The sequence below is a fragment of the Perna viridis genome, chromosome 2 (genome assembly GCF_037379345.1).
Source record: "Perna viridis isolate PV_CMFRI_1.1 ecotype Kerala chromosome 2, ASM3737934v1, whole genome shotgun sequence".
Lineage (NCBI taxonomy): Eukaryota > Metazoa > Mollusca > Bivalvia > Mytilida > Mytilidae > Perna > Perna viridis.
The window spans coordinates 4,062,508-4,087,378 of record NC_142446.1 but is presented as its reverse complement, the minus strand read 5'-3'; the positions used below and the strand labels follow the sequence as shown (position 1 = coordinate 4,087,378).

Genomic DNA, 24,871 nt, shown 5'->3' with positions numbered 1-24,871 from the left:
TTCTTTTAACACCCGGACCTGCACGGGGCGCTCATAAAATTAAATTTTGTTATAAAGTATAAATGTTACTGAGACTACTAAATTATCTACAATTTATATTTTCATCATCTTCGTCATCTTCCGAGTCTCCTGCTTCAACGGCATCAATATTTATTGGATCAAATTGTTATTAACTTACTAATAGTAGGAAGAGGTACAGCACTTTCATCCACAACACCAAATTGAGTTCTCCACCATTTTAGATTCGTACTGCACGTATATCGAAATCCAATTAATTATTTGCAGTTTCAACAAAAGTAAACACAAGATATGGCTCTAGCGGCTGGTGTGCTCTGTTGACGCTCTGGCCTACTCCCTGACCCAACGTGGGTCAGAGAGCGTTTCCCCACTCTAACTATTTGGGAGTACGTCAACGTGAAGAGTGAAACCCCCCTACCAAAAAAAAATGATATCAATTTTTTTTTAGATCTCCCAGACTGCGCGTACTTCTACAATCAAAATAATGAATATGCATGAGCAGTTGGGTGTGGCATAACCACCATTCTTATCATGAAATGATAAGTCAATCTAAACTGATTTGATTTCACTAACCAGTATCAATTATACAAACATAACACATCTCGGCCATTGTCGTTTCGGTCATGGTTTTTAATATGTATTCAATTAATATATATCATAGGTTAATTACCATTTAATTGGTTTCATTATGTAATACAGAGGAGAGGTAAAGTAGTTATATAGAATGCGCACGAATATCATTTACATGGAGGTATAAATTCGACCGTAACTCACATACGTCTGTCATGTTGGATACCAAAGTTTCGTCAATGTGTGAAGACCGTCATTCGCCAAATGTGTGTGAAATGCCGAAACTAACAGGTTGTTCATATCCAAAACTAGATCCACCGCCGCTTCCATGCGACCGCCTATGGGCCATATTCAACTGTGACTAGGGTTGATTTTGCGGGAATCCAGACAATTCAAGATCTAAAGCTTATATATGTCTATTCTCTTGTGCATCAATACGAGCTGTACACTTGGAAATAGTGCCGAACTTAAGTGAAGACAGCTTTATTCTTGCATTAAAGTATAAGTTCGCGATTTTTTTTTTAAAAATTTTGTATATGCATTTGGAACACTATACCGATAAAAAAAACTCAAGCCGCCGATCGTTATCCCAAGGATTTATATATAGCATATATTTAACTCCTTGGTTATCCGTAACTATAATATCAGTTAATGCAACAACTTGTATTGCCGCTTCAAAAGAACCTTGGATTTTTCTGGTCTCTGGTCGATTTCCATGAACCCATTTCAACGAAAATCATCCGTTTACCAATACCGTTAGCTTGTCGCACGCCGCCGCCATTGAGCTTATTGGGATTGTGTTTTCTTGTGTTAGATCTTGCCGATACCGTACAATTAGGCGTAGAGAAGAAACGTTCCGAAGTTACCGAGCCAAGAAGCATCGTTAGCTTCATTTATAATACCGTAATGTATATTGTATTGTGTCGATATCAGTTGTAGTAGCCTTGCCGCCTTCTCATTATGTATGCCCGACGTCCATTTAATCGTTTCGAATCACTTTCGTTATTGATTTATTATGGTTAATGTGGACTTACCAGACGTTTAGTTGTATGTCTGTGGACAAATCGAAATGCACGAAATGTTTCATTGTTGTATTTCTGCAATAAAGAAAAGTTTTCGACATGCAGAAGCACGTTAAATATTACAGCCATACAGGTTTTTCTGGGTGTTTTTCCCCAACGATCTCTAAATTACGTATGTTATTGTTCATCTTAAAATATTTAACCTGTTCTTAATTCGATATTGCGTGGTACAAGTTCAAACGATTGATAAGTTTATGGTTCTTTAATTCCTTCAAGTTTTGCGGTTCTTGATTTGACTTCTCACTTGGTGACTAGTTGTATCTTTGGAAAACCAAATTGCGTTACTATTAGCCAAAATGTTACACCATCTATTGTGCTACCAGTTAAATTGTTATAAGATGATGATATTGCTGCATCAACTTCGTACAGGACCAATGGTAAATTATTTGTTTCGTTACTGTTTCTGGGATTACATGTATACATGTACATGTAGGTATTCCCTTACGGATGAAGGGTTTGAACTTCTGTTGTGTTAAAGAGGAAGCACAGGATACATTTGTAGTTCAAGGTCTTTCTATAAACGAAACTGATTATTCAACTGACAAATGTTATATAAAAGTAATCCTGTGCTTTTCTCTACACATACATGTAGTCATAGGCTCACCACACTATTAAAACACACTGAATTCTTGTCAGACATATATATCATTTTTCAATTACTTGTTCCATTGTCCATAGTTTTACATGTACTTCGTAGATAATATGAGGGTCGTGTAATGTGGAAGAGGACGAGGTTTAATATTTTTAAAAAAAATATGTCTTTTTCATTAACTTGGATTTACCCTTCTTCATAATTTAACAAGACTTCAAGAAACGTGGGCTATAAGTGGATAAATATTTTGCTTTTGTGAAAGATGCAAAACTAATAAAGGTCCTTACTTTGTATTACAAATCAATACCCTTAGGTTGGTATTGGGATTTCAATGCTTTTAACATGTTATAAGGGCAAAGATAAAATTTGTCTAGTTTACTTTATAGGACTTATCCTCTAATAATGTACCTAAAGTACATGTAATTTTATTACACAAGCAGTGTTTCCTCTGGGTTTAATTTTTATTGCTCTAATCTTTGAGCCCAAAATTAGTTCTTGAGCCACTTCAAACTATTTTGATCCTAAATCACATAATGCTTGCAGAAAGGACTCCTTCATTTAGTTTGGTAATTTTTTTATGTCGTCTTTGAATTAAAATTACATAAAAAAGCTTTAACATTAACAAGAAGTTGAAATTGTTGATCTGTCTGCACTGTACTTCAGAATACCAATAACTGAAGAATCATCATTTTTCTTTACAGTATTTCAAAAATATTTTTCTCTAATAAACAAGAAATAGAAAGGGGTCTCAAATTATTCAGCAGTTCCAGTAATATAAATACATGTACCAATAACTGATGAAATCATTGACTTGTAAATCTAAAAATATGTGTACATGTACAGAAAATGTATCTATTTCATCATAGCAGATGTTTTAAAACCGCCGACGGGTGTTTTAATTTTGAAGGTTTATGATTACACGCAACTGTATCATTAATTAAATCATCAGCATAGACACAAAATTGTAAAGAAGCTGGATACATTTTGTGTAGTCAAAATATAATTCAGACAACCTAGAAAAATAGTTCAGGTGGTACAAACAGGACTTGAGTAGTCTGAACTTTCTTAAATAGGAGGAAGATAAAACAAAAAAATTCAGAAAAGAACACGCAGGTACATTTAGCAATGTACTGTATTTGTATAATACTTTATCATTTCAATTACCGGTAGATACATATTGATCACAAATTCTGAATTTGATGTATCTTCACTTCATAAGTCCTGTTACATGTTGGTAAACGAACACGAGAAAGCATGCCTTAGAGCTCTTGGCTAAACTTCAGCTGGTTAATTACTGAAGCCATTCTTGTCTGGGTCTTTCTATAAATTCTACTTTACCTTTTTGTTATAGTGTCACAGATTGTCATCAGAAAACTAGAAATTTCATGTCCATACATGTACTTTATAAATCTGGGCAGATTCCAGACATGTCAAAACAATGTCATCGCCCAACAGAGATTTGAGTGGATTCTATTACTTTTTACAAAAATATGTATTACAATTGTTCTGTTCAGAAATCATTATTTACATGTACATTTCAGACAGAGGTCTGTGATAGAAATCATTCATCTGTTGGTTGGATGGGAATTGTTACAATTGTACCATGAAATTTCACACAGAAGTTTTTAATTAATTTTTGGTGTTATTACCCTTAATGCATAGGACTAGCGGTCAGAAAAGGACTAGAAAAATGCATTTTATAAAGCATAGCTGTGTAACTTAAGTATATATGTATGTATGTATATGAAATTGCATCATAGCGAAATAAGGCTACAAGGATAGATTTTGGGGTTGGTTACGTGTACATGTACCTTATTCATGAATGATGTGGGGAACAAAAGGTGCCCTGGATTACAGGGCAGTAACCTTAGTAAAATGTATGGATCTTTATGAAATTTTACTGTTCCTCACCACAGAAGGAAAACTTTGATGTACATATATGTATGGAGTATTGACCATTCACTTTTAACAATGTTCTAGGATTCCACTTTCCTGTCTCCTGTGGTGGCAAGTGTGGTTTTGGTGTGGGAATTGTTGTGTTCCACTTAATCTTTGGCAAGTAGAAAATTTGAATTTCTGAAAGGATTTGTAAAGGATCAAGAGCAGACAATATTTGTTGGCAAGTTAATTTTTGTTTTTAGTTTTCCCCAGCTACATGTACCTAGATCCTAGAACACTGATTGATGGGAAATGAAAGTTGAAAAGGGCAATAAGAAAGCATTTCTTTAACCTTCAATTTTATTCTGTACCAAATCTTGACGTTTTGACCATACTTGTCCCAATACACGTAGTTAATAGTTTGCAGTTACAAATAAAAATGTGTAAAGCCGAGCCGTGAAAAGCATTTTATTCAGTTTACTGTTCTTTTAGGTGCAACAGTGATGAACCTTAGAAAGAAATTTGGAAAGCAAGGTCTAGCACTATTAAGGGCACCAAATTCACAAGGGCATGCAAGTGTACTAAATATATTTTATGTCAAATAATGATTACATGTACATGTAAATGCTATTGAAATTTGAACCTTTGTTCAATGTTAGAAACTTAGTGCTTGGACACACACTATAAAATGAAACCAATAATGTACTGTATACATAAAATATTGAACATCACATTGGGATGTGATTTTTTTTTCTTTTTTTTTTTGCAGATTTGTGGATATTCACTTTTTCAAAACAGGATTTCACCCTTAAAGTTGTTTATTTTCAAGTTGTTACTTCAGTGTGGGAAACCATTTTTTTCCCAACTTGCCATTTTGGCTAGTGGAATATTGATCTTGCTATTCTCTGCCTTTCTTTTTCTTTCTTCAACTGTCTTTTAATTTGTTTTTAAATTTATCAAAAAACTTTTTCATGTTTGAATATTCCCTCCCATTGAAGTTTTTCATGTACTTTACAGTAACAAAATAAGTACTCCATTTCTGAACTCATATTTTAAAAATAAAATTATATTTCAACAGATTCATCGTTATGAAACAAGAAAATGTTTATCATTTGCTTCTTGTTATTCAAATTTTGACAATAAACAACTAATATGCAAGGTAACATATCTTAAATTACCTAGATAATTTTGTTTGAACACTAATACGAGATCGGGACCATTGCATAGGTTTTGGCACATCCTGTATACCGGAAATTAATATGGCAGGTCATAAACAATGCTTTACAAGTCAATAAAATTGTGCCTATCATGCCAAAATTCACTTGACATATTAAAGCTAAACTTCTTAAAATGAAGGGAATATATTTTGAATGTATGATGTTAAGGTATGTTTGACTAAATAATCTGTTGGCTTGTTAACTTTCCTTTGAACTTGTCAATGAAATGAAGGTTGCCAAATTGACAAGTGTAAGATAAATGAGAACTTGCCAAATTACACATCTACTCATATTTGGCGAGCTGGCGAGTGGTGGTTTCCCACACTGTAACTTGTGTCCGTGGTTTGTTTCATCGTATTATGGCAAAAATCAGTTTCTTAGCAAAGCATTCCATTAAATAGTAAAATTTAAAATATATTCTTGTGATTTACATGCGGTTGTGATAACAATTTCATGACATGAGTCAAGTTGGGTAAAATTCTGATCCTTTATATGGAAGGATTGTCCGATGTGTCTGGTGTGGTGAGCCCTGATTCATTTACATTTGTATGAATATATGTTGTAGGCTAGATGCTTTTACCCTTTTTTTATAGCTTATGAGGCTGCATGCATTCTTACGAACTTTTTAACTTTGTTAAGATACAAAAAGTATTACTGGTAAAGGTTCTCCCAATGCACATGCATTAAAGTGATTACCGGTAATGCATTGTACATGTACATGTATTTGGTTACTATAATATTAAGTCATATGCTACCATGATCTTGGAAACAGAAGGCAGATCAATAATCTCTCAGTTTGTATGGAAGAACTGAGACAATCTTAAGATAAGATACAACGTATGAAAAACATGTCTGTGTTCTAGGATTATTCAAAATTTCAGGTTTCCACCAGGAAACTCTAAATGAAGATTAGCTTTCCTACATGTGAAGTTTGCTTTCAAAACTTAACAAATCCTGTAAAAAGTTCAAGCTTTCTTTTTGCCAAAGTGGGGGATAATAACTTACATGTATCCACACCAAAATTACACTTGCCTTTGGTGATGGGAAAGTGGAATCCTAGAACACTGCAAGTACAAAATATAATACATGTACATGTACCATGTACAGTAAATGTACATGGTGATTGAATGGAATTAAAAGAAAATGTGAATTGTCCTGACTCGTACTTTGTATTTTTAAGAGGTCTTTCTTTTTATGTTTAAATTTTGTATAAAAAAATCATTTGCTTGTTGTAATGTATTTTACAAAAAATTACTAATTCCAACTTTCCTTTTATAAGTTCCATTTAATGGTTGTCAGGTAACTTGAAATGAATGTGAAGTGATTATTAATTGACCCTATACATGTGCATACATGTAGTTCCCTATCAATAAGGTGCATGTCATATATAGCATTTTAGAAAAAGAAGGTTATGGTACTACTGACGTAGGATTGAACATTTAATACTGTATGTGTTTTATTTGTTGTATGTAGATGCACATTTATACAGCTACACATGCACTATTGATACAATTGATGTATTAAGTCCATATCTTGCTTTAAATTGTTCTTATTTTAGTTTTGCATTAATTTGGAAGTTTTGCAGATACATACATGTACTGTACGTGTATATTGTACATGTCTTATTGTGCAAAATTTAAACAATTTTGAGCTAAAATTGTAAGGCACCTGACAGATGAGACAATCAAGCAAAAAGCAATATTGGTTGAATATTCATCATAGAATTGTCATTGTACAATGGTAGTTACTTATCACAGTGTCCATGTGTAAACATTTTTTACATTTTCATGCTTATTGTTATTACATGTTTTACAGAAGAATGGTGAAAATATTTGTTGGCAACTTAAGCCAAAGTACACAGCGAGAGGACATACAGATACTTTTTGAAAAGTATGGCAAAGTAACAGAGTGTGATGTCCTGAAAAATTATGGCTTTGTTGTAAGTATCAGTTATGTTATACTTGTAGAATTCACACAATGTATGTTTCTGACAGATGGAACCTTAACTACTTGTAGGTGAGAATGTTTCAGTTGAATGTATTTAAATGTAGAAGAGATTTTGATGGTCCTTCAAGACTGCTGTGATTTTCCAACACTTATTTATGGTCAGAATTTTGGCCTCATTCCCAAAAAGAAAAATGCTAAGGAAATTTTCCTAGTTTCAGCAGTGAAATTAATAAGTGTGACATACAGAGACTACAAAACAGATGTGAAATCTATTTTATTGAGTTTTGCTACATTATGTACAAGAATATAGATCATCTTTGTTTCCTGTGTTCAGGCCATGTTTTTAGATTTTGACATATTTGAATTATCCCACTGTTGATGCTTGTGTATTATTTGGCCCATATTTACAATAGTTCGTGAAGTAGACTGTAATCTCTCCAGTTTTTAACAAATAGCCAAGAAAGTAACAAATGTACATGATTTAAATGGAAATTTGAACAAACTTTCGTGTAGTAGCCAAATGTAAGAGTTATCAAATAAAGGGAAGACAGAAATAAGTTGGAGGCAAACAGGTCTCACTAACCATTTCCGGGTCAAGTGGCCTTAACATTTTATGGCCATTTTAGATAAGCACCATTAAAGTATACATGTAGATACAAAGAATGTAGTTTCCCCATTAAAGCAGTGCAAAATGTTTTTGAAAAATAAAATAATCTCCCTACCCACCTACCATTTTTTATTCTTGCTGGTAGCAGGAAACAAGACTTATTTTTTTGCCTAACAACAATCCATTCTACTCAGTGTTTAAATGACTTCTGATCAGCCAATCAAATTTCATCTTCATGATTTTGAAAGCATAATTCAAAGGGAAAAACCTGAGGAACTTGAAAAGGTCTTTTGAATAGCAAGTAGAATGGAATGAAAATCTGTATCCTTTTCAATGTTGCAACTGTAGTCCACCACATGTCAACCCATACAAGAGGACTGTCTTGACATTGCTATTGAATACTCTTATCATTGTTTGCCTTCCCAGATCTTTGGTGTTCCAAATGTTTTTGAGCTGTCTGAATTTGAAAGCTGCATGACTTTTTGTATTTTAGCTTCTACATCTTCATTAGTTCCCCTTTCAGATCAACTGTGCTTACTTGATACATGAAGTTTGTATTTTCCTGAAGTGTTCGCCCCTGAAGCTGAAGTGTTGGTCTGGAGAGCTTTGGTCTTCATCTGGTTTACCTTTAAACCTACTTGTGCTGATGTTTCAGCTGTTTTGTTGTTCTTAGTTTGTTGTGTATGTGAAAGGAGAGCTGAATCATCTGAGGGTGTCCACTGGGTACCATTTTGTGATTGGTTCATTCTTTTTTTTTATCCAATTGTCAAAAGAAAAAGAAGCGGCAGTACATGTAGGCAGCCTTGTCCGACTCCATTTATGATATTGAATGACTCTGTCAGTTGTCCCTGTTATAATTCTACTGTTAAGTCCTCCATAGTAATGATCTTACAGGGAACGCCATAGTGTCTGAGTTACTTCCAGGTGGTTTTTTTGCCAATGCTGTCAAATGCCTTCTCATTATTGGTAAAGGTTAAACATGTATTAAGAGAAGTGTTCCATTTGGTAGATCTAAAGAAAAAAAGGCCTAAAAAATAATTGTTTCTGATCACCCCTCTAGATTTTGGTAGGGTCGGTAGGTAAGGATCATCTTTCAATGCCGCCAATATTGTTAGTGACTTCTTGCACTCAAAACATCAGTACTTCATATTCACATATGATTTGTATAATTATATATTTATACTCTATGTTGTGCTGCAGATCTGTGTCGTGTTTACTGCCATAGTGTCATAGTTAAAGCTTTATACAAGATAAAAATGTACCTCTTAAATATCATACATGTTTGTTCTGTGTGTGTTTCTTGCTTGTATGAGAACGGGAAGTTTGCATGAAATGATCGGTTAGAATTGAACAATTGTTCAGGTTCAGGCACAGGGGCTCGTTACAAGACTATATAGGTCATATACATTTGCAAGGCACCAATATCTAAGAATATTCATTGCCGTGTTGAAAACATTTTATTTTTTTCCCAACTTGCCATTCTGGTGGAATATTGATCTTGCTAGCCAAAAAGAAATTCAACTGGCCAAATTCGCTCCCATTGAAGTTTTTCATGTACTTTACAGTAACAAAATAAGTACTACATTTCTGAACTCATATTTTAAAAATAAAATTATATTTCAACAGATTCATCATTATGGAACAAGAAAATGTTTATCGTTTGCTTCTTGTTCATTTTTATTTTGACAACAAAACTAATTTGCAAGGTAACATATCTTAAATTACCAAGATAATTTTGTTTGAATACTAATACGAGATCAGGACAGTCACATAGGTTTTGGCACATCTTGCTTACTGGAAATTGAAAAGGCAGATCGTAACAATGCTTTTCAAGACAATAAAATTGTGCATATCATGCCAAAATTCACTTGACATATTCAATATAAACTTCTTAAAATGTAGAAAACATATTTTTAATTTATGTTGTTAAGGGATGTTTTACTAAATAATCTGTTGACCGGTTAACTTTCCTTGGAACATTCCAATCAAATGATGGTTGCCAAATTCGGGAGTGTAAGTTAATGAGTACTTGCCAAATTACACATCTACTAGTATTTGGCGAGTAGGCAAGCGGTGATTTCCCACACTGCATTGCCAGTTGTTTAATCTGCTTCTCTGGTTAATATCATAATTAAGCGATCCAAAGATTGCTACAACGTACCTCTTTTAAAAAATATCACACACGTCTGTATGTTTTTTTGCTTGTATGAGAAAGGAAAGTTTACATAAAAAGATGAAATGATAGGTTAGCATTGAATTTATATTTAATGTTTCCCAGTTTCTAATTCAAACACATGGGCTTGTTACAATTGACTATATATAGGTCATATATATTATCAGGACCCCGATATCTATATATAGCTCTTGCCAGTTTTTCTCTGGTTCCAGGTAACCAGTTGATTTTGATTGAAAACGTTAGGGTCATCACGGTTACAAATTAATAGGCAATCTTATCAAGGGAACCAAAATTTTAGCGGAAGTCACCAGATTTTAGAGCATATCACATTCAAGCCATTTCGGATGTTGAAGTAAGCCAAAATCAGTGATAGAGAATATTTGACGATTGGCGACTTTGGAGACATTCAGTCTGATTTGATTTTTTATTTTATTTTATTTTTTTTTTTTTTTTTATTTTGAAATGAAATACATGTAAGTGTGACACCAAACTCAGAATACAATATAAACCAAATCTGCGCAGATTAAACCTGTAATAGATTTAGTTAATGGCCAAGAGCATACTCATATGTGTGTTTACAATTGATTCTAAATATTAGCATCCAGTATTTCTAATTCTGTTTTTCCATATACATATGTAAGATCAAAAAAAATATCTTTGGCTTTTTTTTCAGTAAGACAGTAGCCAGCTTTTTAATTTTTTTTTTTTTTAAATTACGAATAAAAACTTTTGGGTAGGGGGGTCTGAAGGAAGGAAGGTAGGTAGGGTGACCAGAAACATAACATTTTTTTTAAACATTTTTTTTTTTCACCAAGATAATCTGTAGTGATGAGATTTGGTCAGTTCATGACCTTCATTACAAAGCCCAGCTTGGGGTCTACTTTACCCTTCATCCTGTTCTGACAGCAAGATCTGACTGGAAACTTTTCCTGGGACAGATAACAGCATTATTCCTGTGTAGTTACTAAAATTACTAAGCCTAAGTCTTCTTCTTTTGGAGATGAGATATCCTTCTTTCCAATCCAGTCAACAGGTATTTGTTCTTCATTCCATATTTGTCTCAGTGTCTGCTTTAAATGCCTGTGCTGGGATGTTGTCTGGTCCTGAGGCTCTGCCATTTTTAGCTGTTTTAAAGCTTGTCTAATCTCTTCTTTACTTGGTGGAGAACTTTCTATATCTAAATCAAAATAATTTTTTGCTGGTTCAATATTAAGAGGATTAGCTGGTGTTGGTTGAGCAGATCTTCTAAGTACTGTACAGGGTTCTCCTTGAAACTACTATTATTTTATGCCTGAAAAACCCATCAATTACCGACTCAGATTACTAGTACACATGTATATTGACCAATTAATCGTGACAATTTATGACTGAAGCCAATCCGAAGATAATTATGACATTGCTGATGATATTCTTAATAAATTACCCTACAAATTAATTTTAAGGAAATTATCAATCAGATGGAAATATTCATAGTGAGCCAATCAAAACTTACTATGGTCAAACTTTGTACAGCTTGGGTCATAAGTGATTTTAAACTACTTTGTCTTCAGTTATTACTGTTTGAAACTTCAAGGGGCGTATATATTTATTATTATCATACATACATAGATAATGGATATGGTGACTGTGCAACATATCAGTTAGAAATAGTAGCCTGCCCGCCAGCCCAAGACTGGCTATTTTTTGGCAAGGCTGGCTAATTTTAGCAAAATTTATAGCCATATATAAAATATATTGAAAAATTGTATTCAGGACTGGCTAGAATTTGAGTGAGTTTCCTACCCTTTATATATGTTCATATACATGACATAATGTAGTATTTAAAAGTTGAAATATGAAAATTTGTGCCTTTAATCCTATTATGCATTTGTTCCTTGTAGTTAGAGTTTTTTAAGGTTTGACCATTATTTAAACTATCTTGTACAGTACATGATAGTAATATTTGATCACACATTTACTTAGCAAGTTATAATACCATTGTAACTATTATTATCTGTTTTAAGCATATGGCAAGTGAAGATGAAGCAGAAAAAGCCATACAGGAACTTGATGGTTCTTCTGTGAAGGGCAGCAGAATGAGAGTGGAGGTTAGTTAATTGAGCTTTACCAAATAAATAGTTTATGAAATACACAAAAGCAGTTGTTAAGTCGTTAAGATTAAACATGTTTCATACTACTACTAAACATTTGTGGTGTGTATAATAATGTATTCCCTTTTGGTGGACAGTCATGCTGTTTTGTTATGTCTGTCACACTTTGGTAAGCACAGTTACTCACAATTATTTCAAAACTACTGCACCCAATCTCATAAAACTTCGTAGGGAGGGCATGATGTTTAGTTGTGTATATTGTTAGGAATTTTTTATCCACTGAATTTTGTGGGAGAAATGCCCCTTTGAACTTTGAATTTTCATGAAACACACCACTGAAGTAGATTGTAAGTGCAATTTTTCGGAAACTACAGAACTGAATTTATTGAAACCTTGGGAGTACTGACAAGAGGGTACATGTACAATTTATATAGTGTAGGGCCAGGAAATTCTGATCCTATTAATATTTTTTTGGAGTTATACCCTTTTGAACTCTAATAGGGCTAGTAAGTCTCGTTCATTCTTTATATTTGATTTTTTTTTATTAATTCCTACAGTTGAAAGCATTCAAAGCCAAAGACTTATTTATAAAATGTATTTAGTTAGCTACTTCCATGTACATCAGTATGATGCGTAGATATTAGAATTTTCTATTTTGTTATAGCGTAGAAATGGGATGTGTGCCCCAGGTGTGTGAATGGGGTACCCCTGGCGTGTTACACGCTGGGGTTGTCAGGCCATAATACGGAAAACCTGACCGCAAACCATAGTGGTGCACCGTGTTGGGAAAGATGCCACGTTCCTCACATGTTAAAGAACCCTACTGTGGTATTCTCCCGGAGCAGAAACCATACGGCTCCGCCACAGGAGGCTAAATTGCCCGACCCTACCCACCTCTCCCCATTCCAGTGGCAATCAAAATTTGTTGACCCCATTGTCCTTGTGTCCCATCCCTTTTTCATTTCATCATCATTTCATGTTCATTTTATCATCAATTTCATGTTCATCGTCTGAATATAGCTGAAATATTGCTGCTTGGACGTTAAACCCCAACAAACAAACAAACAAAATTACGGGAGCGTTTATGGTTGTATTGTCAACTTGGTTCTGTATACTTATGGCAAGAAAAAGCATCAATATCGAGTTTGTACCTGCATTTTCAGGTGCTGAAAAACAGCATAATGGCAGCTTCATTTGTGTATACTTGTATATGTGCGATTGAGAGCCAAACCAGTCTCCGAAAATATTTGCTACTTTCGATAATTAAATACAAATCGAATCATAGATTTTCCAAGATAGCGTTGGCCTTATAGTCTGCAGTATGGCATCCAGATGTTTACAAAAATTAAATAATCAATATTACTCATAATTCTCGGGTCATAAAAATTGCGAAACGAAAATAATCGATAAAAGAAAGAATCAAAACGAATCTATTCGATTAAATGAATCAAATCGTTATAAAAACATAATTTAACTATACAAAATGAACAGAATGAAGCGAAACTAAATGCAAACAAAAGAAATCCTTGAAGCTGTTTCGCAAATATTAGAACCATAATGTTAACCAGTGCCGGATAATTTGACCCGAAGACATTTTGGACCATGACAACCAATAATTCCTCATGAATGCCAGATATATCGCCCAATAGACATATCAGACCAAGACATTCATTAAAATGCTTTAGGACAAATATATATCATTACAAAATTTGCCATGCTTGAAGGTTATAAGTATAAAATATCAAATCAGAGCTGACAAAAATTATCAAAGTTGTTTTTAATTAATGTTTCTTCAGGAGCGTTAAAAGGTTTCACCTTCATCATATTACAATACACTTATTTTTTTGTAGGAATTTTGCACAAAATATAAGTACACTGTATGTTAAAATGTTACCTGGAAATATATTTTAAAAAGTTACAAATTTCTCTGTTCATTGATGGATTTTTTGAAAGACAAAGTGAAAAATGCATATTTATATGAATAAAGTGTTATCAAAATGTTTCATTCATTTGTTTTATTGAACCTTGGGTATGAAGAATGTCTGACCTGTATGTTATAGGTGTACAAATGTATGTCTGGTACCGTAAAATAAGTCGCAACAAGCAGAAACTGCTACCCTGTCTTGAGCAGCTGAGTTCTCTCTAGCACTAATGCAAGTTCATGTTGCTGATTGTAATATGTGTTTCTTCATAGTGTTGTTCTATCGTCTTCTATGTCTAATAATTTTGTCTGGTTTTGTGTTTTGGACTTCAAAATTCGAACCTCCTTAAGGCTTTTAATGTTTAGTTGTTAAAAACTATCTGTCTAAAACTATCAGTCTGGTACTGGACAAAGACTGGGAGATAAAAGGCTCTTGAATATGATCTGTTTAAGTTGTAATTGAACCTGCACAAGAAAAATCTAATTATTCAATCAGTCTATTTGGAAGCCATGACACAACAGATTTGCTTTCTTGGTGACAGCATTTATTATATTTTAGTGCTCATCATCAGTAATATGCTTGGATTTACGTGATATAAATCAGTCTCCTATTCAAATGCTATTGTGACCTGGTTTTAAACGTACTTTCAGTTTTACCGGAAATGATCCGTATGATACGGAAATTGGCGGAAATTACCGATTTTGTTAATTTTGGAGAAAAAATGTATTAGGTTCTGGAGAAAAAATTAGGGTTGGTCGGGAAACCCGAAACAAACATATTTTTTTTGGCCTGAGGTATAAATTCCCTATTCCTGGCAGTGATAGGGCATTGAGTATGTTGCTGTTACATAAATTTTCTTTTTAATTTTGTAGAAATCGACAGGGAAGTCTGGTGGTAGAAGAGGAGGGAGAGGTGGAGGAGGGTTTGTATCTTGATTACTTTTTAGCTCACTTGGCCGAGGCCATGTGAGCTATTACCATCACTTTGTGTCCATCGTCGTTAACAATTTTTAGCTCACCTTGCCAAAGGCCATGTGAGCTATTGCCATCACTTGGCATCTGTTGTCATTAACAAATATACAAAACTCATCTCCTCTGAAACAACTTGACCAATTAGAAAAAACTTGGTATGAATGTATCTTGGGGTATCCTGCATAGCACTGATGTTGGGATTTTTGATTTGTGGAAAAACATGGCTGCCATTACTAAAAATAGAACATAGGGGTCAGACAGTAGTTTTTCACATATCTCCAAAACCGTACGGTTTAACCAACTTCTTTTTATTGCTAAAATTATTATTATTATAAGGCCTACTATACACAAATGTAGTCTTCAGGGATCAAAGTTGTCTGACGTCTCCTTGTAAGAGTTATTGCCCTTGAAAGGTTAAAAATGAAGTTTTTTTGGTGCAGGTTTCAGCCAGGATCTTGAAAACTATGATAGATAGAATGAAACTTTAAATTATTGAAATGATCCTTACGATACGACCTACAAATGTTTGTGGGCATCAAACTTGTTGGACAACCCGTTGTTAGAGTTAGGCCAAAAAAAAATATGTGTTTACAGTACCCCGACCGGCCCTATTTTCCAATGCCGTCTTTAAACATTTTTATTGAACAAATTGACAGAAAATGAAAAATCCCGATATTATGCTGTGTCCACATCCCGTTTTGTCTATTATCAATTCAAACAAACATGGCAACCTCCGAGTCTAATCTGTGGCCGGTTAGGTAGGAAAAAAGATATGCTAAGTTCTTGGGCACTGCTGCATCCCTGAACGCTAAAGTTTTAATGCCATGGGGTATTTTATTTAACTTCTCAACATCCTGTACGTTTACAAGAATTGTTTGATTTGATGAAATTTCTCAAAAAATAAAGAAAAAGCCTCCCTCTGGCATCAATTTTTTTTTAAAAAGTGGCCTGAGAACCTACGCATTTTTAGCTCACCTTTCTAAAGGCCCTGTGAGCTATTGCCACCACTTGGCATCCGTCGTCATCTGTCGTCGTCATCAACAATTATACAAAACTCTCCTCCTCTGAAACTACATGACTGATTAGAATCAAACTTTGGTATAAATGTTCCTTGGGGTATCCTGCATAGAACTGGTGTGGGGATTTTTGATTCTTCGAAAAACATGGCCGCTGTTACTAGAAATAGAACATAGGAGTCAGACAGTAGTTTTTCACATATATCTCCAAAACTGTTAGGTTTAGCTAAATTCTGGCATGGGTTAAAGTGTTCAGCATGATGAGATCCATTTTTGATCAAATTTGGGTTTTAATTTGTTAAGCTGTGTTGGAGTTGTTGCCCTTTTTCAACGATTTTTGCTATTTTTAATGTTATTTCTTTCAAAAATCTTCTCCTCTGACACTACTTGACCAATCAAAACCAACTTTGGTATGAATGTTTTTTGGGGTATCCTGCATAGAACTGATGTGGGGATTTTAGATTCATTGAAAAACATGGCCGCTGTTACTAGAAATAGAACATAGGGGTCAGATAGTAGTTTTTCACATATATCTCCAAAATCGTTAGGTTTAGCTAAATTCTGACTTGGGTAAAAGTGTTCAGCATAATGAGATCTATCTCTGGTCAAATTTTGGTTTTAATCCGTTAAGCCATGTTGGAGTTATTGTGCTTTTTCAACGATTTTTGCTATTTTTAATGTAATTTCTTTCAAAAATCTTTTTATCTGACACTACTTGACCAATTGAAACCAAACTTGGTATGAATGTTCCTTGTGATATCCTGCATAGAACTGATGTGGGGATTTTTGATCCATCAAAAAACATGGCCACCATTACTAAAAATAGTAACAGTAGTTTTTCACTTATATATCAAATCCATTAGTTATAGCCAAACTCTTTCAATTGCTGAAATGATCCTTATTATAAGGCCTTCAAAGGTCTTCAGGGATCAAAGTTGTCAGGCAACTCCTTGTAAGAATTATTGCCCTTGAAAGATGATTTTCAGCCAATATCTTGAAACCTATAATAAGATATAAAGAAACTCAATTGCTGAATTGATCCTTATAATAAGGCCTACAAAAGTATGCATAGATCAAAGTTGTCAGATGACTCCTACCAAAGTCTTCTCGAGTCAGAATTGTTGGACATCTTGTTGAATTTATTACCCTTGAGAGACTAACTTTAACCAGGTGAGCAATTCAGGCTCCTGGGAGCCTCTTGTTTTTTTTGTATGGCCTTAGTTCTACAACATAAAAACGCACATTTTATGTTTATCTTTCATGTTTTAATGGATATTAATAGAATAATTAATTAGAGTGAATAAACAAAATATTATCACGAGTGTCAAAGAACGCCTAGATTTAAAGAGTGTGCAGAAATCGTTCAATGCACGATTTAAATCCTCAGACATTCTTGCTACGATTGTATTTTGATTATTCACAGTAATCAGTTGATATTCCTATTTATTATGAAGATTTTCTTCATAATTTATCGGTATTTTCAACATGAAGATTGGCGGATGGATATCAAAGTTAGGACATTTTGGAAGGAGAAAGCATGAAATTACTGAATTTATTTCACAGTGTGTATTATGGAAAATTATTTATACCAAGAACATTTCGATAAAACACTGCTATCTATATAATAATTTCATTTGTTGTTAAAAACCAAAAATAAAACATGTTATCATTTCCCAGTCACATTAAATTTTGGTTCAAGAATCACAAAACTATTCATCATACAGAAAAAAATATATATAGTTCTACTGATTCCTTAAAATCTTGAAGATGATAGATTTCTAGCTTGTCTATTAATACCAAAGATAATTTGATTTGCAGTAATATTAGACACAACAAAACAACTTGTGCATTTTACATGTATACATGGTCATTTGTACCTTTCTTTATACATGTACATGTATTTTTTGTTCATTATTGAAGACAGTGAAGTTAATCTTTAAAATTTAAATGATAAAACATAATCATGTTGACAGATATTTTTCATTCACTGAAATAGAACAACTCATCAATAGACCTGCCTCTAGTAAATCTGGAACTACAGATTCACACTAAAAATATCAAAATTAAATCAATCCTAGAACAAGATGTTGCAAATAACTACTATTATTGAGGCTACTATTAAAAGAATCTTTTTTGTCCTTTATCTGGGTCATGATTTATTTATTTTTTTTTTTTTTGTCAAGTCATCTGGAAATTCTAGTAACTGATTAGATTTATTCCTCTTGGTTTGCCTCTCAAAGTTGGCAGAAACGCACAGCGTGAGGTATCTTAGAACTCCAGTTGCCATACTTAGGCACCTCCATATTTATCGCTAAGACTTCTTGAGTCAAAATTGTTTGACAACTCCTTGTTAAATTTATTGCCCTTTGTCTTTGAAAGGCAAAATTTAACCAGGTGAGCAATTCAGGCTCCTGGGAGCCTCTTGTTTTGTTGAGCCAGTGACTGGGGCTGCTTAACATATTTTGTCTTTTATCCCTGCCAATGCTTAACCAAGGATTAACAATAAAAATGATTATGTATGGAATAGACCCGTGGAAATATCTGTCACACATATATAGTTAGCTTTAACCCTACTGACCATTAAGTTTCGAAATTACCTCCTTGCAACACATTGTTGAAATACTGTATGCTAAATGTATGTGTTGTGTAAGTTAAAATAAGAAACATCTTTAAATACATTAAATCTCATTATGGTGAAACGAATTCCAGATCGCAAATAACTCCCCTTGGCTACATCAGACGGAGGTGATTTTTGAGATACATACATTTGTAGGTGCACATCAGATTAACTTAAAATCAATATTAAAACAGCGATATAATGGACAGGTGCCATATTTTTATAAAAGTAAAAACTGGAAATATATGGTTTTCTTACTTTTTTCTAAAAAGTGGATAACATAAGAACACTGAATTATTCACAGGATGAAATGTAATATGTTAATTGAAGTAAGGTTGTAGTTACAATAACATAACCCTACGTTCTTCCCATTACTCGCAATGGAACAGGCCTCCAGCTATTTCTGACTCTCGAAATGGTAAGCTCATTTAAACTATACAATAAATGTTATAAAAGGGTGGTCACTACTGGGGTTGGAACTGTTATATTACATTGTCATGGAGTACAGTGTATACTGGGGACATCATATTTGCAATAACAAATTTTTCAATCAAAAGAAGTTCCAATCCCCTGCAACTTCTGTTGAGCTGGAACTACTCTGTTTCATTACAATCATATTTTTTTCTATTTCTTCATACATGTAAGATGACATGTCATATTCTCCAAGCTGCCTTTTACCTATTAACTACCTTTTTACATGACAGGGAGTGGTGTATATTGAGGCTGGAAATACTTAGTTTCATTACATGTCTTGCAGTTGGTAAAGCATGAATTATGATTTTTATATATCTTGAAGAACTGTTCACCAAATCCCTTACCTGTTAACAATTTTTTAGTCAACCGGAAATAACATGATGATGATTATCAAAGGTTTTTTTTTTTGTTATATTGTTTGTTTGTTTGTTTGTTGGGGTTTAACGTCCAAGCAGCAATATTTCAGCTATATTCAGACGATGAACATGAAATTGATGATAAAATGAACATGAAATGATGATGAAATGAAAAAGGGATGGGACACAAGGACAATGGGGTCAACAAATTTTGATTGCCACTGGAAATAGGAAGAGGTGGGTAGGGTCGGGCAATTTAGCCTCCTGTGGCGGAGACCTATGGTTCCTACTCCGGGAGAATACCACAGGAGGGTTCTTTAACGTGCGAGGAACATGGCATCTTTCCCAACACCGTGCGCCACTATGGTTTGCGGTCAGGTTTTCCGTATTATGGCCTGACAACCCCAGCATATAACACGCCAGGGGTACCCCTTCCACCACCTGGGGCACACATCCCAGTTGCTCTGTGGGCAGAGCGCCCTAGCCCCCGGCTAGGGTTCTGAGCACTATTTAGTGGCCTTTTACGACAAGGTTAGTGCTGCTGCAGACATATTCTTTTAACACCCGGACCTGCACAGGGATTTTTTGTTATACATCAACCATTATACATGTATATATTCTTCTTACTCTGAAGCCAGGATTGGAGATTTTCAACAATATAGCATGTCTCTTTTTTAAGATATACATTCCCTGGGCACTTCCTTTGACATGCCTTTCTGCAAGGTGTTGCTACTGTGTACTAGCACATTAATGCTTAGCATGTCAGTCTAGTACAAAGCAAGATCTGTTAGATTTGTCTTTCGTTGTGGTCTTGAAATACATGAAGTATTTGCAGTAGGACATTACGTTACAGTCAAATACTTAATCATAGTGGTCTGTCAAGTTTGGATATATATCAATAACCTTCCTTACTTCATTTAAGAAATTAATCACAGAAACTCCATTTTATCATTGTTTTACTATGGGCTGGCCATTTATGACGCATTGTTAAATAACAACACAAATGGCCAGCCTGTAGTAAAACAATAATAAAGTGGAGTTTCGGTGATTTATTTGTATTCTAATAAGACTAGTTTCTTCATATTTTTGAATAGACACAGTCCTATGTTTTGCACAAAATGTTGGTCATGGTTTTATCACTTTTTTACCGTGGCTGTGGTCTAAAGATTTTTGAAGCACATCATATTAGAATCTTCAAATTTAGCAATAGGCACAACAGTCTTATTTCAGTTTGGATATGCTGTTCTTTTTTTCTTCAGAAAGATGAGAGGAGGACGAGGAGGGGGAAGAGATGACAGATATGGAGGTGGTGGTTATGGTGATCCCTACAGAAGACCACCTCCACCACCATCTTATGGACGGGAGTATGACAGATATGGAGGTGGATCCAGAGACAGAATGCCAATGAGAAGTTATGATTATGATAGAAGACCACCAATGGATGATTATAGAGATCGATATGGTTATGCAGCATATGATGCACGAAGAGCAGATTATGATCGTTATGAAAGACCGCCTGCAAGAGATCCTTACTATGGAGACCGTGCAACAGCATCCCGACCACCACCCGAGTACTACAACAGAAGGTGAGTAAGTAAGTTTTTATTATTATCTCTCTTTTTCTTTCCATTTCTTTTTTGTTTATGCTTGAGCTTTTTTATGTACTGGTGTCAGTCCATTACACTTGATTTTGTAGACACAACTCCTCAGAAACCACACAACAGATTTTGTTTAAATTCTAAAGGATTGCTATTCACCATATGTAGTTGATCACATTGCAAGGCCATTTTGATTCAGGTCTCACTAACCACTTCTAACGTTTCCATTACTTTACATGTTAAAAAAGTAATTTTTAAAGTTTCACTGTGAATTCCCAGGACAAATGACATCTTAAAGTTGCATATCGTTGCAAAGCTTGGAAAATAAGGCTTCCAAAATCATTATGCTTATGGTACAAATTGTAGAAATTCTTTACAAAATTTACTTGAATAAATAATACTGAAAATCCACATTTTTACCTGTTCTGCTAACTGACAGCATGGAGGCAAATTACTCACATGTGTAAACAATATTCATACACTTTTGTATTTAATTACATACAACATGTATATGATTTTAAAGTACTCATTCTCAGTATTATTTTGACTACTTTTAGTCATAATACACACAAATAATGCACTTACAATGCATATGTCTAGGTTCAGTGTGTTTTTGGTACTACATAGGGGGTGGCCATTTGACCTGGAAGTGTTTAATGAGACCTCAACAAATTTTGCAGGAATTATGGGACTTAATTGATTTTGTACATGCTACACTATAGGAATACTTCGAGAACAAAACTCCGCTGAGACTGCCGAACAGATTTTGTTCAAAATTTGTATGTTTGCTAGTCACCATATGAAGTTGATCATATTATGTCATCATTTAGATTTGACAAATATTACAGGAGTTAATGGGACTTAATTGAATTTGTACATGCTTAACTGTAGGAACAATTGGTGGAGGAAAATCCTCAGGATTTATTATTATGGCATGCGCAATTACGATTAAATACTGTTTTCATTTCCGGCTTTAGACTAATGTTTTAACTCAAAATCTTGGACAGGGCAATCCCTGGAAAATCTTGAAAACCTCCAATTACAGAGGCTGAACACAGCCAAAGGAAGAAGAGACATGAGGAAAATCGTCCTGATCGTAATAGCTGCGATAGGAATACGGACATGTTTATTCTTACAGTTTATCTAATTAAACAAATGCAACTCATTTCAAGTTTGGTGGGATAGGATTATGTAAACGTTTATTTTTACACTGGGATGCAGTTTTTTTCTATAGCCCAACAATAAAAGTTTAATAATAAAAAGAAAATGCTATTTTATTCAAACTTCCTCAACATTTCACATAAAAATTTACAAAGTAACATGTTAAAGACTGAGACATTATAAATATTAAAACAACAAATGAGTTGTCACCATATATTATTACAGAATACAACAACAAATGTAAAATGGTAAATGTCAATACATTGCCTACTTTTACAATTAAAGTAAAAAAAATTTGCGCAGACAAAAAAATATTTTGGACAGACAAAACCAATTTTCCTGTCTGACCGAATGACAGCCAGATCCTCTGACAATTTGGCACAGACTGTACCAGTTCATCATATTACACTACGATTTTATTTCTTCAAATTTTGGGAGGTTTGGGACTTTTGTCTTGTTTTGCAGCGGTGGGTAGCAATCTTGTTGGTTTTTGTTTTGTTTTGATATTTTATCTGTGGATGGAGGCTCAAATTTCCTTTAAGCCATGGCATTGTGGTTTACTGCAGAGGCTTGTAGTTCTTACTGCATGTAGTTTATATTTTGTTATTATATCAATTTTACTAAAATACTGAAATACATGGGTTTTTCTAGCTTGCTTCTCTGATAAAAGTAGATTTCTTTGACCAATCTAATTTGTATTATTTTTTGTCTAATACCTAAATTAACAATAAAATGCAAGTTTGTCAGGCTGTACTCAGATGTGCAGCTCAACATTGGACTTTTCTCCAGGTAGCATACACATAGCACATAATATCTGGTTCTTGTATTACTTGAAAAAAACTTGTGCCATATGTTTCAGGTGATGGAATGAGGTACCCCTGGCGTGCTACATGCTGGGGTTGTCAGGCTATAATACGGAAAACCTGACCGCAAACCATAGTGGTGCATCGTGTTGGGAAAGATGCCATGTTCCTCGCACGTTAAAGAACCCTACTGTGGTATTCTCCCGGAGTAGGAACCATAGGGCTCCGCCACAGGAGGCCAAATTGCCCGACCCTATCCACCTCTCCCTATTTCCAGTGGCAATCTAAATTTGTCGACCCCATTGTACTTTTGTCCCATCCCTTTTTCATTTCATCATCATTTCATGTTCATTTTATCATCAATTTCATGTTCATTGTCTGAATATAGCTGAAATATTGCTGCTCGGACGTGAAACCCCAACAAACAAACAAACAAACAGATATTCCCCATGATGTCAATCTGTGGAACAAAACTGGTAAAAATTGATTCATTCTGGAAACAGTTATTGCACAAATGCTTTTTAAGATCTTAAATAAATTTGAACACTTCTCTGGGTCACATAGAGAGCTATTAATGATGGTAATGTGCTGTCTTCATCATATGCATCATAATGATCAGTTAACACTGTACTCAACCAAACATTTTTGTTTAATGTTTTAATATTTTATTTTATCATTTTTATTACAATATGTTTTGTTAGTTTGACATTGTTATAAATTTAGACTTTAGGAAGTTTATTTTTTTTAATATATTTTCCAAGTTAAAACTTCTGTATATCATTGGGGACAAAAGTTAAATTGAACAGTGTAGAAGTTGTATTAAATTGGTTAAAAATAATTAACAGGAAGAGATTTTATTCTTGTATCTGATCAGTTATTATCTTTTCAGAGTGCCTCCTGGACCAGCAGGTGACAGACTAACAGATTTTTCAAATGGACATGATTCTAACTATTACGATAGGTTTTACAAAAAGACTCCCACAGCAGCACCAAAGACAGATTCACAAAGCTTTTTACAGAGTGAACCATTGTACTTTTAGTCTCCCATTTTTGTTATTTTTTTTTTATTTTGTTTTGTTTTGTTTTGTTATTCAAATCATGGAAGTTAGTCCATAGACGAAGGCATTTATTTTGATAAATCTGTTAGTTGGTTGAGATGTGTGCCTGTTGAGTACATGAACAAAGTGTCATTTGTCATTCATATCATTACCATTGTTTTGTTTTAATGTCATGTGTGTTCAGTTTGTATGTAATATCACTGCTTTATGTACATGTAGTATGACTGATTAGTCAAATTATGTTTCATTGATTAAGCATGCCAATCATACAGTTTTGTCTACTAAATGATGAATCTCGCCTAGTCAGCTTGTCATTGAAGTTTAATAAACAGCAAAAATATTTTTTAAAGATGTTCATTTTAGCAGAATTACTTAAAAAAAAAGCAATCAAACCAAACATTTATTGTTCTTCTTATTTGTAGTATCCAAAAAACTTAACTTGCCATGAGCTATTATATCTTTTGAAATACAGGTGAGACCTAATACATACATGTACAGTAAAAGGACTGACATTTTGTACTAGAGGTATTTTAGAGACCATTTTATTTTTTAATGTGAAGAATGATGTACAGATCAAAGATAACAATCATATCTACTAAGTTACACATGAAATGTGGGGTTGGCTGCAATAATATGGAAATATTGATTCCATGTTCTGTTTGTATCTTTGTATTCTGTAGGATTTAAAGTGATACTATTAAATAAACTTTAAACTATA

The 24,871-nt window shown here is 34.0% G+C and overlaps 1 protein-coding gene across 5 annotated transcripts; it reads left to right on the top strand.

The window, feature by feature from the left end:
• The first annotated feature begins 1,334 nt into the window (after positions 1 to 1,334).
• LOC148623346 (uncharacterized) lies at positions 1,335 to 24,871 on the top strand. Of its 5 annotated transcripts, none has more exons than XM_088565125.1 (6): positions 1,335 to 1,470; positions 7,173 to 7,296; positions 12,091 to 12,174; positions 14,972 to 15,021; positions 20,793 to 21,119; positions 23,985 to 24,871. In XM_088565125.1, exons 2-6 carry the CDS (start codon positions 7,177 to 7,179, stop codon positions 24,133 to 24,135), a joined length of 732 nt encoding a protein of 243 aa, XP_088421251.1. In that variant the 5' UTR covers positions 1,335 to 1,470; positions 7,173 to 7,176; the 3' UTR covers positions 24,136 to 24,871. The 5 variants fall into 5 exon arrangements, with proteins under 5 accessions (XP_088421251.1, XP_088421250.1, XP_088421252.1 ...); XM_088565124.1 differs by having other exon boundaries at positions 1,343 to 1,491; XM_088565126.1 differs by having other exon boundaries at positions 1,343 to 2,047.

Coding starts and splice junctions, on each gene's coding strand:
- LOC148623346 (XM_088565123.1), top strand. CDS start 7,162: ATGTTTTACAGAAGAATGGTGAAAATATTTGTTGGCAACTTAAGCCAA. Junction 7,297..12,090: donor TGAAAAATTATGGCTTTGTT/GTAAGTATCAGT, acceptor ATCTGTTTTAAG/CATATGGCAAGTGAAGATGA. Junction 21,120..23,984: donor CCCGAGTACTACAACAGAAG/GTGAGTAAGTAA, acceptor TTATCTTTTCAG/AGTGCCTCCTGGACCAGCAG.